The sequence below is a fragment of the Talpa europaea genome (genome assembly GCF_964194135.1).
Source record: "Talpa europaea genome assembly, chromosome: 16".
NCBI classification, from domain to species: domain Eukaryota; kingdom Metazoa; phylum Chordata; class Mammalia; order Eulipotyphla; family Talpidae; genus Talpa; species Talpa europaea.
Window position 1 is genome coordinate 47,808,642 of NC_140084.1, and position 14,249 is coordinate 47,822,890.

General features: G+C 56.7%; 1 protein-coding gene across 4 annotated transcripts in view; it reads left to right on the plus strand.

Annotated features, from left to right (window-relative positions):
* MYH14 (myosin heavy chain 14) overlaps window positions 1-14,249 on the plus strand; it is a gene marked incomplete at its 5' end in the record, with an annotated part of 57,670 nt that overhangs the window by 23,788 nt on the left and 19,633 nt on the right. For 3 of the 4 annotated variants that reach the window (XM_084257723.1, XM_084257724.1, XM_084257725.1), the window contains 11 exons: window positions 1,349-1,463; window positions 4,954-5,141; window positions 6,277-6,398; window positions 7,314-7,383; window positions 7,519-7,679; window positions 8,654-8,762; window positions 9,263-9,394; window positions 9,974-10,180; window positions 11,411-11,548; window positions 12,623-12,746; window positions 13,256-13,427. In XM_084257723.1, coding sequence (XP_084113849.1) covers window positions 1,349-1,463; window positions 4,954-5,141; window positions 6,277-6,398; window positions 7,314-7,383; window positions 7,519-7,679; window positions 8,654-8,762; window positions 9,263-9,394; window positions 9,974-10,180; window positions 11,411-11,548; window positions 12,623-12,746; window positions 13,256-13,427 — 1,538 coding nt within the window. Of the gene's footprint in view, window positions 1-1,348; window positions 1,464-3,064; window positions 3,164-4,953; window positions 5,142-6,276; window positions 6,399-7,313; window positions 7,384-7,518; window positions 7,680-8,653; window positions 8,763-9,262; window positions 9,395-9,973; window positions 10,181-11,410; window positions 11,549-12,622; window positions 12,747-13,255; window positions 13,428-14,249 lie in introns of all 4 variants that reach the window. The other variant, XM_084257722.1, reaches the window with a different exon arrangement.

A 14,249-nucleotide genomic window follows, 5' to 3' on the forward strand; every position in this document is an offset into this window, starting at 1 on the left:
TGAGTAAAGAAGGATGAAGTCAGTAAAGGCTGTTTCAAGGTGGGAACATTGGCAGTGGGTTTTGAAGGATGGATAAGAGTTCATCAGTAGCACAATGTACCTTTTATTCACTCATTCAGCTAACTCATACCTCTTGGTGCTTTTCCTAGTGCTGAGCAGAGCTGGGGACAGACTCAGACGTGGTTTCTATCCTCACCAAGTTGTTATCTGGGAAAGAGACAAAAACAGACCGTTAGGATATAAGATTGGTGCTTTAACAGGGGCAACTAAGGGCCGTGTCAAACCCAAAGGAGGAATCCCTGGAGGGGAAATCTTCATCTGATACCTCAATCGAGGGTCAGGAAACATTTTCTGTAAAATGCCAGATGGTAAATAATGTCAGCTTTGTCGGCTAAGTCACATGCGTCACAAATACTCATTTTGGCCACTGAGGCACCAAAGCACCCAGCACTGACTCCACGGTGAATATATAAATGACGGTTGTCGCACTGCAGAAATGGGCTATGGCTCCTCTCTAAATGCCCCAGTTGACCATTTAATGAAGTTTTTGCAAATATGAAACAACAGCCTGTGACTAGCTCGCCATCTCTGCAAATAGTTTGAGACTAGATTGAGTTATATTTGAATAAAAAAAATAAATGAAGACTATTCCAATAAAATATTATATACAAAAAGAGGTGGCAGGTAGATTTGGCCTGTGACTGGCAGTTTGCCAATGCCTGGTTTCACTGGTGGGTGACAGGTAGCCGGGATTGGGTGAGCGCTGGGAAGGGCTCTCCAGGCAGAGGGAACAGCATACACGAAGGCAAGGGGGCAGTAGTCCCTCATATTCTGTGCCAGCACCCAGTTTTCACTTCCCATACATTTTCAAACACCCCCCTGCACCCAGCCCTGTGCTGGGCTACTAGTCAGACCCAACTCCGGCTCCAGGGAGCCTCCATCCAGAGGGGACCATGTGTAGAGAATTGTGCTGGGCAAGACATGATTCAAGCAGGATTTGAGGACTTGGAAGGAGGCGGCCATGTGACGTTGCACGATGAGGGCATCCCCTGCATCAGGAACGGCAGGGGAAATAAGCTTGCGTGTTTGAGACACAGTGAGGAGGCCAGTGTGGCTGAACTTGAGTGAATAGTAGGTCCTGGAGGCGGTGGGGGGGTTGGGGGGGGCAGGTAAGTGGAAAAACCCACTGGGCCTAGGATGGCGGAGGGTGCAGTTCAGGACGTGGACACAAGGTGGCACCAACGCGCCCTCATCCTAAGCGCCCTGGAGCTTCTGGGAGGCTCCGTGGATAACCTGGGGGACCTGGTGAACCCGCAAGTTCCCCATCCTCCTGTCTGGTTTCACTCAGGTTGACTACAAGGCCAATGAGTGGCTGATGAAAAACATGGACCCTCTGAATGACAGCGTCGCCACCCTGCTTCACCAGAGCACTGACAGACTCACTGCAGAGATCTGGAAGGATGGTGAGCCTCAGGCCTGCCGGGGAGCTCCGGGGTCCCCTCCCAGCCCACCGTGGAGCACCTCATTTAGAAGGCTGAGTTCTGAACCTGCGTTGTCTGCGCAGATGCAGAGCTGGCGTGGGCAACCCACACTTTTAAAATAGTGCTCCCGATTTGTGATTGATCCATTGATCCATTGATCACTTGATTGCTCTCTGAAGCCAGCAGCGTGCTTGGTGTGATAAAACATCCCTTACTCAGCAACAAGACACAGACGGCCGCTGTGCACTGGCTTGGAGATACCAGCCTCCACCATCTGGCCAGAAAAAGCGCTGAGTTTATGAGTCCAAGAGATGAGGGTGTTATTGCAGATGACGGAGCTTCCTCATGGAAGCTGAGCTTCAGCTGAAAACAAATTAATGAGATCAGAAGGTCTGGAAAGGGTGGGTTTTTGCACGTTCATCACCTTTCAGGCTTAGCCTTCTTACATAGTGTGCTTTGAGGCCCTGGGGACGAAGGAAGGAGCAACAGGCCAGTTGTTCAATTTTCCTGCTCCCACAAGGCCATTCATTGTATCAAATTAACACTGTAGGAGGTGTGGGCAGAAAGGCCTCTTTGGTGGGGCTTTTCTGCAGCTTTGTCTGCTGCCCGCTGTCTTCAGAGAAGGCTGGTTTGAGAGCTGATTTGATAAAACTGGCAGAAACTACATCTTCTTCCCCGCCCCCCACCCCCAACTCCAAGGCTCTGGAACTTGGTTTGCCTTAGTCTGTTTCTGAAGTGAGGAGCGTGGCTGCAGGATCACCAGCCCATGCAATCAGAGAACAAGATAAGCCAGGTGAGTTCCCAAAAGGAACTCAGAACAAAAAGGCCTCGATGTTGTGACCCGATTTTAGAAAGAGGAATCGGATGTTTGTGCCTCCTATTGCTTGCAGGAGGTGGATTGAAAAGCAGTGTTTGAAGTTTGACAGAACCAGATTCTGCTCTGAGAATCATCTCCTTCAAAATCTCCACTCCCCCAACTTCTTTAAAACCTGTGCCCCATTTATGGACACATGATGCCCTCTACTAATCCCTCACATACCCCCCTAATATGTGCCTGCTTCTCAAAGAGTTCCAGGAGAGAAAGTGGAAGCTGCCTGGAATAGTGTTCCTTCCTTCATAATTCTGAATAAAACAAGTTCCAAGGCTGGCCCAGACTCAAGGGGACATAGGTCCCAGGGAGGTGAGAGTAACAAGGGCCATTTCAACATCCATTATCTGCCCTTGTGGCCAACACAACAAGCTGCCTAGGAGCATCAAGTGAGTCCTTGAGCTTCCTGGTAGCCAAAGCAAAAAGGGATACCTAATAAAACAGATACAAATTCAAGCTCTTTGGAGAGAGATCTGTTTTCCCCTGACACTAATCCTCACTGAGGACATTTGGGTGAACCAGATGGTCTCCCTGGCTTTCAAAGTTCGTAGTCAGCATTGGGTTTTTCCCTCCTGCTTTGCCCTGTGCTGTTGACTAACACCCTGTCTCCTCTTTTTTTCTTCCTGCCACCTTCTCCCCCTCCTCGCTTCTCATGCTGCTCCTTTGCATTCCTCCTGCCATTTGCCACCTCCCCCATCTGTCCTCACCCCCCCAGAACATGGGGGCTTCCAGCAGTTCCCTTTCCTTGGCTCCTTCCCACCGTCACCCCCAGGATCTTCAGGGAGGCGCAGCTCTGCCATTGCTCCGTCAGGGGGTGGGTGTTGCTGTGCGTCAACACGGGTGAGCTTTGCTGGGCAAGGAGGGTGGGCTTGGGTCCCAGCGACGGGACCCTGGCTTTGACCCACGTCCCCTGCTCCACGTGGAGATCTCCTGCGCTTCTTCCTCCTCGTTGTCGGCCTCCAGACTGTTTCCTTCTAACCGAACTGTAGGTGAGAGTACGTACAATGGGATACCCCAACTGGCACTTATTGAGCACCTACTGTACGCCGCGGGCCGTGGGAAGCCCTTTTACGATTATTAGTGCATAGGCTCCCCTGAGCGAACCCTAGTGAAGCAGGTGTTAGGACTAGCACCCGCATTATACAGAGGAGGAAACTGAAGCACAGAGAGGTGAGGTCACTTGCCTGAGATCACACAGCCGGCAGGGGTGAGAATGGCAGAGCTGGGACTTGAACCCAAGACATTGGCTCCCAGAGCTTCTAAGAATTGGATCAATGATCTTTCTCACTTTGATGATAGTGGGGCGTGGTTGGGGGGAGAGTTGAACCTGGGGCAGGAAATGGGAGGCCCCCCACATATCAGCCCCCCCTGGTGGATTATCTGGTTGAGCCCCGACAACCTGTGGTTGGGGACTGCAGAGCAGCAGATCCACCCCCCCACCCCTCCCAGCTGTGGGTGCCTGAGAAACCTGCAATTTGGTATGATTTGGTGGATAGACCCCAAGACCCAGGCGTGGGTAGTTCTGGAGCACTGAAGTGGTGCCTCAGATGCCAACAGAAAAGGCAGGGCTACCCGGAAATCAGGGCTTCCTGGGAGATGCTGGCTGTGGCCCTGACTTCAAATACTGCGCCTGGAAGCCAGGCTTGCTCATATTTTGAACGTGCCGCTGTTTCGGGCTCCCCCACACACAGCTGCTGCGTGGTCAGGACCATCTTTCCCTCTCTGGGCTGGTTTCCTCGCCTGCAAAGCGGGGCGTATCTCACCGGCCCCTCGGTGAGCCAGGAGGGTGCATCGCTTTGAGCCAGGCCGAGCAGGCGCGGGGCAGGCGTTGGCTGCGGCCTCCTCCACTGCCCATTAGGGGAACAGAAAAGTGAGCGGGGACTCGGAGGGCCCCAAGAAAGTGGAAGCTGCGAGGAACAGTGTTACCCCCTTCATAGATCTCAAGGGGACAAGTCACCAGGGTCGACGAGTCCGAGGGAGGAAGGGACCAGGGGAGGGGCCGGGGGGGTGAAGAGAAAAATCTCTGAAAGTTACTTTTTCAAGCTGCGGCTGCAGGTCAACGAAGACGTGCAGAACAAGGGAGGTTCTGGAAGAGCCGGTGGAATCCCCCATAGTTGGGTGCTGGTGCTCGCAGCGGGAGCCGGGAGAGGATTCGTGCAGCAGGAGAACCCCACACCTTTTCACTGAATCTCAGTTCTTGTCTCATTCACTCTTGATTAGTGGGAGCCCATGGGGGGAAAAAATTCCAGCTTTCTGTCTCACGATTCATCAGTAGGTGGCCGTCTTGACAACAAATGTCCGTTTTAGACGAGAGTCCAGTTGGAAGAGAAAGGGCGTATCATTTATGGGGGGGAATGAGCAGGAGGGGCCCGAGATCGGGGCTCGAGATGGGGGCACACTGCCCGGGCCGCGCCCTGGGTCTTGCGTTTCTCCGCTGGGCGCCTGGCCGGTCTTCCACCTTCCCACGCCTCAGTGTGCCCGTCTGTGTGATGGTTACACAAGGTTTCCCTGCGTGAAGAGCCAGGCCCGCTAACTGGCCCACCCAGCCCCTCCACCTGACCCCTGACCTCTGCCTCTCTCTACACCTGTTTCTTCTTCCCACAGTGGAGGGCATCGTGGGGCTGGAGCAGGTGAGCAGCCTGGGGGATGGCCCCCCCGGAGGCCGCCCCCGCCGGGGCATGTTCCGCACAGTGGGGCAGCTCTACAAGGAGTCCCTGAGCCGCCTCATGGCCACGCTCAGCAACACCAACCCCAGCTTCGTGCGCTGTATCGTCCCCAACCACGAGAAGAGGGTGAGTGTCCGCGCCGGCGCGGGGCAGCCCTGGTAGCCGGTCCAGACTGGGTCGCGGGACTTGAGAGAGCAGCTTCCCTTCCCAGATTCGGTGCCCTTTTAGGAGAATTCCTTCATTTACAGGACTTGCATTGATTAAGCACCTACTAAGTGCAGCTACTCGGACTACTCTAGGGAGAAAAGCAAAGTCAACCCCTATTCTCAAGGACCTCACAGCTTCCGAGGGAGCACAAACATTAACTAGCCACCCCACGTGAGCATCCAGTTGAATTTGTAGGTGGTTTTGTATCACATAAGGTTGGATCGGGTCAGTGAAGTCCCAGAAGTCTCCCCAGAGAATGCTGCAGGGTGTATGGTATTCTAGGCCGCGGACAGCTTGTGCGAAGGCCCAGGGGTAGCTGAGAGCATGGCAGGTACTGGGATGGAAAGGCGGCCACGGGCCTGGGCATGTTACCTAGTGCGGGACGACCCAGCCTGGCTTCCCAGGCCGCCGAAAGTTTTTCTAGTTGAGAAAATCAGAGAATGGACCCCATAGAGTGGGGTCAATGCGGGCAGAAAAGGAAGCCACAAAGTTAGGTGCTGGAAGGAGACGTACACTGTCCTCAGCAGGAGGGGCTGTGGTTGCTGGGCTGGTGGCTCCGCGTGTGTGTGCGCGCACGCGTGTCTGCTTTCCTACATCTGCAAATTGAGTTTAGTGGGTGGTGTGCAAGAACATGATGTTGCCCAGCTGGGACGCCGTATTAGCCTCAGCCGCTCCTCCGTGGAGCGTGGGGCCTAGCGTGTGAGGTCTGGCTGCGGGGGTGCTCGATGGCATCAGCTGTCTCTCCAGGACCTCAGTCAACAGAGCTGGCGCAGTCACCACACCCGTGCATACACGCATGTGCACAAGTGCGCATGCGTTGACCTCCATATTTATTTCTATTGGAATCTTTATATATTGAAGACCATGAGTTCGCCGCATGTCAAGCCCAGTCCATCATCACGGAGTTCATCCTAGCTTCTCCCCGTAAACAAATGTATAACTTGTTTGCCGTGGCGAGTCAGGCACCTGGCCCCCTAGCATAAGGCATGTTACCTCGTCCTCTCTGCCCCTCCGTGTGGCCGCCGCTGACCCCAGTCCCCCCCCACCCTTGCAGGCCGGGAAGCTGGAGCCGAAGCTGGTGCTGGACCAGCTGCGCTGCAACGGGGTGCTGGAGGGCATCCGCATCTGTCGCCAGGGCTTCCCCAACCGCATCCTCTTCCAGGAGTTCAGGCAGCGGTGAGTGGCACCATGGGGAGGGGCTCGGGCTTGGCCTGGGTGCCAGCCTGGCGGGCACACTGGGCAAGTCCCTTAGGATTGCGGAGTCACGGCTTCTCTGAGCTGTGGGAGCGGGGTGGGGCGGCGCTGTGCTCGGCCGACAGGGCCGAGAGGGCGAAGAGCGCTTGGCTGCCATCAGCCCGATAGCGCGGCTTGAACTGACGCCCTGCAGGCTCGCTTCCATGGATTCCTGCAAGTGCGCATCTTGATTGGCTGAGTGGCAGGTACAGAGCCTGCTGCAAGTCACATGGGGATTGTGAGGGTCCCCTGGACCCCGCCCAGGTGTTCAAGGGTAAGTGTAGAAGAGGATAGAACAGGAACTATTGAGCGTAAGCAGCAAGTATGGTAAATGTTTTAACAAAAATTATGCTTCGCGTAAGTTGCATTTAGGAGCGAGTCCGCCGAGATGTGCTATGCCGGGCTGAGGTCCAGGGAAGGGGCAAGCGACAGACCCTGAGGACGCATGTGTACTGACAGGAATATATGGATTCTTTTTTAAGATTTATTTTTATACAAGAACCCGGGTACAGGCCAGAGGCACGGGAGGGTGAGAGGATTCACCAGACAGAGCGGGGAGCAGAGCAGGCAGATTGACTGAAACCCACTGCTGAGGGGAGCAGTGGGGAGGCAGGAGAGGTCTGCTGCGCCATGGGGGAATCTCCCCGGCCGGCCGGGAATCGAACCTGCGCTGCAGAGGCTGTGGACAGCTTCATAGTACTGAGATTTAACCCCTTGTGCCACCAGGGAGGCCCTCATTTTTCTTCTTTTGGACACTGTCACCGTCTTGTTGGTACTCGTGGCTCTGAGCCCTGGCCTGGCTGTGGCAGGTGCCCGGTGATGGCTTGCTCTGATTCCCCATCCCTCCTGCCACTGCAGATATGAGATCCTGACACCCAATGCCATTCCCAAGGGCTTCATGGACGGGAAGCAGGCCTGCGAGAAGATGGTGAGTGTGAGGCGGGGCCGGGCAGAGGCGGGGAGCGGGCCGGGGTTGTGTGCATGTGCGTATGTATGTCCCAGGAGGGGAGGAGAGACCTCCGCCTCATCGCACCCCTTATCATCCATCCCCGAATCCTCACAGATCCAGGCCCTGGAACTGGATCCCAACCTCTACCGCGTGGGACAGAGCAAAATCTTTTTCCGGGCGGGGGTGCTGGCCCAGTTGGAAGAGGAGCGAGACCTGAAGGTCACAGACATCATCGTGTCCTTCCAGGCAGCTGCTCGGGGGTACCTGGCTCGCAGGTGGGCCCCCGGACTGGCTCTCTAGGGTACTTCTGACCGAGGCTGGGGCAGAGAGGGCAGACCAGATGGCCCAGGATGCTAGACGAGAGATGTCCCAGCCGTCAGGCCTCCAAGATGGTAAAAGACGTCAGACATGAGATGGAGCTCCCTGACGCCTTAGCTTGTTGGCTCTCCAGCCCTGCGGCCACCCTATGCCAGGCAGGCCATGTCCAGGGTCTTAGTGAAGAGCTTCAGTCAGTCATTTGACGGCTGTCCTGGTTGTCTGGATCAGAGGTTACCAGGATGCATGACTGGCAGTGATAAAACAGCTTTGCCCAAAAAGTTTTGGGCAAACTGATGAGGGTGCCAGGCCCTCCGGGACTCCTGTCTAGGAAGGGACACACCTGGACACTAACTGTCCTTTGATGGGGGTGGTGGAAATCCAGTGGGAGTCCTGCTGCAGACCAGGATGCCCCCCAGGCCACCCTGCAGGTCTCACTCGATGACCATGTAGATGTAGGAGGATGGAAAGTTCTCCCTGTGCAGAGGCCCGGGGATGGATGTGAGAGCTGGAAACATTTCAGGAACGCAGGAGCTTTGTCAGAAAGTGCCCTTCCTCCTTGGAACTGGCCCAGAGGAAAGACCTGAGAGGCGAGGGCTCCCCAAATATCAGGCTGAGGGCGAGGACCTTGTCCATGGACACTGGGGGGCCACAGGAGGGCTTTGAACGGGGCCTGGGGGGAAGGGTCAGCTCTGGGTGTCAAATGAGCCATCTGGTCACCTGTCAGGAGTGGACTGGAGGGGAGAGAGTGGAGGCTGGGAGGCTGGGGAGAAGGCTGGGGTGAGGGTCTGAGGATGGGGGTGCGGAAAGGAGATCTGAACTGAGGGGCTGTGGGGACAGAGTGGAGGGCAGGACTGCTGGGTGCTGCAATTGTTGCTAAGGGGACAGGCCTGCAGGGGTCTTCCCGCTCCCACATGCCTGTCTCCCCACCTAGAGCCTTCCAGAGGCGGCAGCAACAGCAGAGCGCGCTGAGGGTGATGCAGCGGAACTGTGCAGCTTACCTCAAGCTGAGAAACTGGCAGTGGTGGCGCCTGTTCACCAAGGTGAGGGCACCTGGGGAGGTGACAGGCCTTCAGGGCCAGGTCTGCTTGGGTCGGTGTTTCCCTCTGTGTGAACCTTGTTTTTCTGCATCTGCAAAACGGGACTGCTCGACCCAACCTTTGTTAGCCAGGACTCTTCAGGGAACAAGTGGCTGAAAGTCTGCCTTAAACCCCAGCTTCAGGTACAGCTGGATCCAGGACAGAGCTGCAGGTCCAGAAGACCCCTTCCCCCATTCAGTGGGTCTCTTCCAAGCAGGTTCACTTAGCAAAGGAGCACGGTGCTAATCTCTGATCATTCTAGGCTCATTCGTTCATTCCGAAAACGCAGCGAGGTCGGGGCTATTGTGTCCATTTTATAGACGAGGGCACCGGTGTGCCCGCCCCAGGTCACTGGAGGAGTCGGGCAGGACCCCTGGCGTTGGAGCCGGCATTGTGAGCTCTACGCTCCTGGTCAGGGGACCTTCCACCACGGGCGTCTTCCACCATCCTTCCCCTCGCTCCAGGTGAAGCCACTGCTGCAGGTGACCCGGCAGGACGAGGTGCTACAGGCGCGGGCTCAGGAGCTGCAGAAAGTGCAGGAGCTGCAGCAGCAGAGCGCCCGGGAAGTGAGCGAGCTCCAGATGCGCTTGACACAGGTGCGGGGCGGGGTCTGGTGTGGGTGGGGCCTGGCTGCACCGAACAGGGTGGAGCCATTGGGCGGAGTGGGGTTTGGCTGACCTGGATGTGCCCTAGGCAGGACTGTGGGGGTGAAAGTGTAGAGTTGGGGTGCACTGGGATTCAGTAAGGGCTGAAACTATGTGATGTGGTTGAGCCATGCTGTGCAGGTAGAGGGACGCTGGGGCTATAGCCAGGGTTTGGGGGTGCGGCTGGGGTCTGCTGAGTAAGATGCTCAGGGGTCTGGGCTCCAGGACCCGGCAGGGGTCCAGCTACTTTGTAGGAGACACTGGAGCTGGGAGGAAGCTGGACAGAGTCCACTGGGAGAGGAGGAAGCCAGGGCCTGTTGAGGTCCGGATGGAAACCGGGTGGAGGGCGAACTTTGGGGCCAAATGGGCTGTGGGAGGTGAGGAGGTGAGGTCTGGGGGCACCATGTCTCCTGTCCCCTAGACCTCAAAGGGCAAGACAAATGAGGGGGCAGGAGGGACCTGGTGCTCTCCAGGGCCCTCTTCGGAGCACTGCCTGCTCACCTCTGACCTCCCCCCCTCCCCGAACCCCAGCTAGAGGAGGAGCACGCCCGCCTGACAGACCAACTGCGAGCAGAAGCAGAGCTGTGCGCGGAGGCCGAGGAGACCCGGGGGCGGTTGGCGGCCCGAAAGCAGGAGCTGGAAGTGGTGGTGGCGGAGCTGGAGGCCCGCATGGGGGAGGAGGAAGAGTGCAGCCGCCAGCTGCAAACTGAGAAGAGGCGACTGCAGCAGCATATACAGGTCTGGCCCCCACATGCCTGCAGCCACTGCCCCCCACTTCTCTCTCCCCCATCCTGCTTTGCTCCTGTAAACAACGCCCATTTGGGCAAAGAGTGTGCAGAAAACTCAGCTCAAAGTGGCTGAAGCCAACGGGTATTTTTCTTTGGTTGCAATCATGCCTAAGCTCCAGAAAACAACCATCAGGTATGGCTGGATCCAGGTGCTGAAGCGATAGCGCCAGCCTCTGAGTCTCCTGGCACCATTTGCTGCTATGCCGCCACATTCGTGGGCCCCTCAACATCCAGTGTGTGTCCTATGAAACTTCTCCATCAGATGTTAAATTTTGATGGGACAGACAGTCACTTTCTTGGAAACTATGACTTTAAGCAAAGTAATACATAACTAGACCGATTTTCTGGTCTAGTTATAAACGAACGGCTATAAACATGCCTACAGCAGACTTTTGGTTACAAAACATCACCCAACTTCTAAATAAAGATCCCAAACACGTCCAATATTAAACTATCATCATATAGCCATTCATTCATTTTCCAACTTATTCCAGTTAAGTGGGGGTGGGAGGCCGAGGCTTATGCTGGCAGACCAGGTCACAAGGGAGGAGCGGACTGTGGACTGTACAACTTTCCACGGAAGGTCGTATCAAGCCCATTCCCACCCTCAACATGCACATCTCTGAGGTGAGGGAGGAAACCAGAGTTTTCAGAAAAAACCCACGCAGGCCTGGGAAGAACAGGCAGCCTTCAGGCACAGCGGCCCCAGCTGTGAATTAATATTTTTTATCAACATTATAATGAAATGTGATGGGCTTGGGGGGCTGTGGTTGGCCGTTGGAGGCCCCCCCCAGTGTTCCCAGGAGTCAACGCAGCAGGTATTATTCCACCTGAATGTCCAGTCTTACTTGAGCCTGGTCACTCCCAGAATGGACAATGCCCGCCTATAGCCTGTATGTATTTATTATGTTATTAACAATATGTTTCCTGTTTATAATCTTCACATACATCAACACAGTTTCTGCCAGGACAGTTTTGTGTGCCTCCCTGCTACCTGGCATACACATGGCACTCAATAAATGCTTGCTGAGCAAATGAACGAAACAGGAAAGGCCAGCGAGGGCTTGAGCCTTCCCAGCCAGTATGGAGCTGCCTGAGCCGCAGCCTTGGGGGTCCCTGAAGATCCTCCCCAACCCCACCTTCCTCCCCAGCCCCTGAGTCCTCCCTCTCCCCACCCCAGGAGCTGGAAACCCACCTGGAGGCTGAAGAGGGTGCTCGGCAGAAGCTGCAGCTGGAAAAGGTGACTACGGAGGCCAAGATGAAGAAATACCAGGAAGACCTGGTCCTCTTGGAAGATCAGAACGCCAAGCTGAGCAAGGTGGGTGCCAGGGCGGGGATGCGGGAGCGTGGGGCTTTCTGCGTCTGCTCCCAGCCCGCTAGGCCCCTGGGGCCTCCCTTTAAACTTTCTCTCTCCCTGCCTCCCTCGGCTATACCTACAATCAAGCAGGTACTTATTGGGCAACTCCTGTGTGTCTGCCTCACCAGACACCCCAAAGGGGAGTGGCTGGAAACAGCCAGGGTCCCAGGCTAGGTTGCACCTCTGGCTGCCCGGTGGTTCTCCCGGGTCTGGTGGCTGGGGGCTGCCATCTCTGCCACCTCTGTGGGGCTTCAGTCCCCACCTGGGAGCTCGGGCTCTGAGAAGGGGAAGCGGGAGTAAACTGGCCCCTGGATGGCTTAAACCCGGAAATGACGCTGCGTCACTTCCCCTGAATGCTGGCAATCAGCTGTGGGCAGTTTCTCTAAAAGGCCAGGTGGGAAATATTTGAGGCTTGGGGGCCATGCATCCAGCCTGTGATCCAATAAAACTTTATTTACAAGAACAACTGGGGACCACATTTGGTCTGCAGGCCGTGGTTTGCAGCCCCCTGAGCTGACAGTGGTCACAGTTAGCCCAAAGTCAAGAGGACATGCACGGACATGGTGGAAAAGCTGGTGCCCTCTTTAGTTTGCTGCAGATAGGACCGGACTAGGCTCAGGATTTGACACAGAACTAACTAGAAAGCCACTTATGCCACTTCCAGGGAGCGGTGGAAAGGGACACTAGATGAGGTGCCCCCCAAAAAACATTACCACGCACTGTCACTTAGTTATCAACTGTCAGAAAAGAACAGAACCAGAAAGGGAGATGGCCTGATCTGTTCTGGAGGTGTTTGGGGGAAGATTTCCGTGAGGATCGATGCCTGAGTTGAGAGAACAAGGATGCAGAGGGGTTTTCTGGAATATTCCTTGGGGCAGTGGCCAGGAAGAGAGAGAGCAGGGGTGTTGGAGGGGTTGGAAAGAAAGCTGGGATGCCCGGGGGTGGGGGTGAGGGGGGTCCAGAGTGCTGCCTGTCCCCACCCCCTGCCTGAGTGGCAGTGGCCTGACTCCTGACCCCCCACGTCACCCCCTGCAGGAGCGGAAGCTGCTGGAGGAGCGTCTGTCTGAGTTTTCATCCCAGGCGGCTGAGGAGGAGGAGAAGATCAAGAGCCTCAATAAACTGCGACTCAAATATGAGGCCACAATCGCAGACATGGAGGGTGAGCATGTGGGGAGGGCAGCCCCCCCCCCCCCCCCCCCCGCATCCCTGGGGCTTCCGTCAAATGTGCTAAATGGGGCCAGGAATGGCCGACCAGGCATGTGGGCCCCCAGCTCGCCTGTGCTGCTTCTGTCCCTGCAACCGGTGCTCTCACTCTGTGCTCAGTGCCTGTCCGGCCTGCGGCTGCAGACTGGTGTCTCTCCATCCCTTGCTGTTGACTGGTGTCAGCAACAGAGGGGCGAGAGCGCTGGAGGAGGCGGGAGATGGGGGTGGGGGGACCGGGCAGGGCTGACAGGAGGGCTGGGAGCAGAGACAGCAGGGGGTGGGGTGGCGGGGGTGTGACCCAGGGCCTGGGGGCGGCCGGTGGCCCTGAGGCGAGGAAGCCGGCCAGCAGTGGACGCGCGGAGCTCAGTCACTCACCCCTCGCGTGTCGTCGGCCGCGGGGCTCTGTGGGCGCCGCTGGGGGGTGTGGGTCCGGGACCCTCAGGCAGCCTCCACTCCCGCCTCCAGACCGCCTGCGGAAAGAGGAAAAGGGCCGCCAGGAGCTGGAGAAGCTGAAGCGGCGTCTGGACGGCGAGAGCTCGGAGCTGCAGGAGCAGGTGGTGGAGCATCAGCAGCGGGCGGAGGACCTGCGGGCCCAGCTGGGCCGCAAGGAGGAGGAGCTGCAGGCGGCCCTGGCCAGGTTGGGGGCGGGGCCAGGCGCGAGGGCGGGGCCAGGCACGGGGGCGGGGCATGGAGGGCACAGCCTGGGCGAAGGGCCTGAGGCTGGCGGAGGAGTCCAGCTCGAGCTGAGCCCCGACCAGCCTCGGGCGCCTCCCTGAGCCTCAGTGCCCCGCTCTGTAAAATGGACGGAGGGGGTGTTCCAAGCCCATCTGGTTAAGGGAAACTGGGTCCTGCGTGTGTCACGACTTGCACAGCCTTGGTGCTTCCTGGGTGGGGGGCACCTCCCGCCCCTCCAAACACAAACAGCCCGAACGGTCTAAGCTGCCTAGTCGCCTCCGGCATCATATCGGTGACAAGGACAGTCATGCATAGTGACTGAGCACCTACTGTGTGCCCGATGTGGGATATTGCAAATGATTTCTACCCCATATCCCACCCCGAACTTAGTGTGACCTGGACAGGGTGCAGAGAGGTGGAAATGTGAACAAATGTGCACAATTCAATCCGTGTAGGTGGAGTGTGTGGTGGGGGGTCAGTAAGAACACGCCCCTTGGGTCTAAAGGCTGACATCCAATCCTGGGTGTACCCCTTTCTGGCCCCGTCACCTGACCCTTTCTAGCCTCAGTTTCTTCAGCCAGAGTGATTATACAGCCCCTCCTGGGCTCCGTGTGGGATCACACCAGAATGTGCTCTGGACCTGCTTGCAGCCCTGGGCTCCCCAGCTGTGCTGGGGTGGGGGCGAGGGATCTGACACAGTTTTTCTTTTTCTTTGGACTGAGCTGGAATTCTTTGGAATTCACTTAACAAAATCAATCACTTTTTAATGTGCACGATTCAGGGG